The 2310-nt window shown below is 40.3% G+C and overlaps 1 protein-coding gene across 1 annotated transcript in view; it reads left to right on the top strand.

Annotated features, from left to right (window-relative positions):
* Positions 1-338: 338 nt before the first annotated feature.
* Positions 339-2310, top strand: part of SLC12A2 (solute carrier family 12 (sodium/potassium/chloride transporter), member 2) — a 58569-nt gene continuing 56597 nt past the window's right edge. Inside the window, exon 1 of the mRNA XM_009587198.1 lies at positions 339-461. Coding sequence (XP_009585493.1) covers positions 339-461 — 123 coding nt within the window. The remainder of the gene's footprint in view (positions 462-2310) is intronic.

Consider the following 2310-nt stretch of genomic DNA (forward strand, 5'->3'; position numbering starts at 1 on the left):
GTCGCTTGCGTCGTCCTTTTTTTTGGCTTCATGACACAATGGGGTTTCCCCCCCTATATTTCTGGGAGATGGTCCCCATGGCGAGAGGGGGTTACAGCAGTAGGTCTGCGAGGCGAGTGCCTTCTCCATAACCGAGGGAGGATCTCTTATAGGCGCAGCGGTTTTCCACTCCTGGTCCATGTCGCCTTCAACAGATAGGGAATTCGGGGTCTGCGAGAAGTATTAGTCTGGGAAGGGGGATGAAAATGTTCGGAAGAGGTGCTGGAAAAAAAAATAAAGAAGGATGCGCTCGCTTCTAGTAGTGACGAGAGGTTTGCCACCGAACCAGCTGAAAACGCATGCCTCTCACGGCACATTCAGTGCCAGACCAAACCGGCTTCTGGATGCTGAAGGCTGCACGGATACAGCCGAGGCTGCTTGTCTTTAAGGAGCCTTTTCAGTCGTGCCGAGTAGCCCTGCCTGTGAGGGAGTCATGATCAAGGCTTCAAAAATTTTGGAGCTTGCGTGTCAAGCTTTTTCTATTTTGGACTAGCCAGTATGTTATTGGAGACGAGTTACAGTGAAAGCTTGTTTGCATTGTAGGCTGTCTTTATTAAAAGGAAAGCTGTAGCTGAACCTGGAATTAATTTGATGTATTTTTTAGATCATGATTAAACTATCAAACTATCATGACTAAACTAAACCCAGATCAAATTATTGCAATGCTGTTTTCTTAAAGTCTGAAAATTCCCTCTCCGTATTTGGCTGTGCTCTAAGAAGTCCATGTTCTAGTGGATTTTTCTGCTGGGTTTAGGGAAATAAAGGAACATGTATGCCACATCCTTATGAAGTGAAGAATATTCTGTTTCCAAACCTTTTTTCATCCACCTTTCACTCCTTATAGGTGGAGTTCTATGAGAAAATGTATGGTTTTTTTGAGACTGTCCTGGTTCACACCATTATTAGGCAGCTCAGTGTGTCTGCACCGATCTGTGGGGTTTTGGGGGGCAGTATGGTGATTCTTTCAAGTGTGTTTTTTGAAACTGACTCTTCACCTGTTCTGACAGAAATAACTGTTTTGTGTGCTATAGAGATACTTGCTTGCAACATGTAAGATTAGATATCAAAATAATTACTAACCGTAACAGCAAATTACTCTTGCCTTTTAGGTTAAATGATGGAGTTAAATGATGTTCTGTAATCTGATTCTGAGTTAGTATGGAATGGAAGTTGGCAATTACTGTCTTGTGCATGGAGTTAGATATGCTGTAAATAAACCATGTAACATATGTGAAAACACACTGAGTTTCTTTTTGTTCCCCCCTTCTCCCCCCCCGATTTCTGACTCCTGGTCCATGATGGGATGACCAGGTTGTTAAATACTCTCTTCTGTAAGCACAGCATTACACAACATTACTTCAATTTCTAAGCTTGGCAGATAGGGTTTTGGTGTGTTTATATTGCAGCAGTCAAGAAAGCTCTTTATGACACCATTAAGACATTTCAGTGCAGAATCTAACTTATTCTGGAACTATAGTTTCTAGAGATGTAATTTCTTCATATTTCTTCATATTTCATTTCTTCAAACTGCATGGGAAGCAGTTTTCTTGGTAGATTGTGGCATAGAGGAGCTATAGACGACCTAATTACAGGATCATTATCAGAACAGTTTCATTGTGAGCATTAATTAACTCAAATTATTTATTTCTAAAATGTCATGGACTTGTTCTGCAGTGTGGATGGGTGTCTAGTTGAAGATTTTTTTTTTTAAAAAAGTGATGTCCTGTCTGCTGTGCCTCTCTGCCCACTCCGCGCCTCCCCCCCCCCCAAAAAAAAAAAAGATGGGAGATGGAATATGTGGTTTCAGTTACATTTGATATTACACTCAAGTATTCATTTAAAAAACTGTCATGGTATAAACTTCAGAAGTTAAGTTGAAGTTCTGTGTAGTAACTCAGCTGTTCTGTTGCAGGATGTTTCATTTCCAAAGCAATTGACATGTTAGCAAGCATTTAGGCTTATATGAAGAAGGGAAGCAATTGTTTTCGCTTCAGACTTAGCAAAACAGTTTGCAAGATAAAGTTGAGAACATAAAAGCTTTTAATAAGGGTGTGTCATGGATACTAATAACACTGCATACCTACATTTTTCCCAATCTCTGGAATATAAAATATACCACATCTGTGATTATGTACTTGATTTCTGGCCACAGAGTGCTGATAACTTTTAAATCATGATGGTGCCGTACTTTTATATGAAAGATGTTCACAAAGCTGTTGTGCTGTTTTCAGGGGGCTTATTGTGTCCATTCCCAAAGTGACTTCAGTTCCT

This window comes from Fulmarus glacialis, unplaced genomic scaffold, assembly GCF_000690835.1.
Source record: "Fulmarus glacialis isolate BGI_N327 unplaced genomic scaffold, ASM69083v1 scaffold34201, whole genome shotgun sequence".
NCBI lineage: Eukaryota > Metazoa > Chordata > Aves > Procellariiformes > Procellariidae > Fulmarus > Fulmarus glacialis.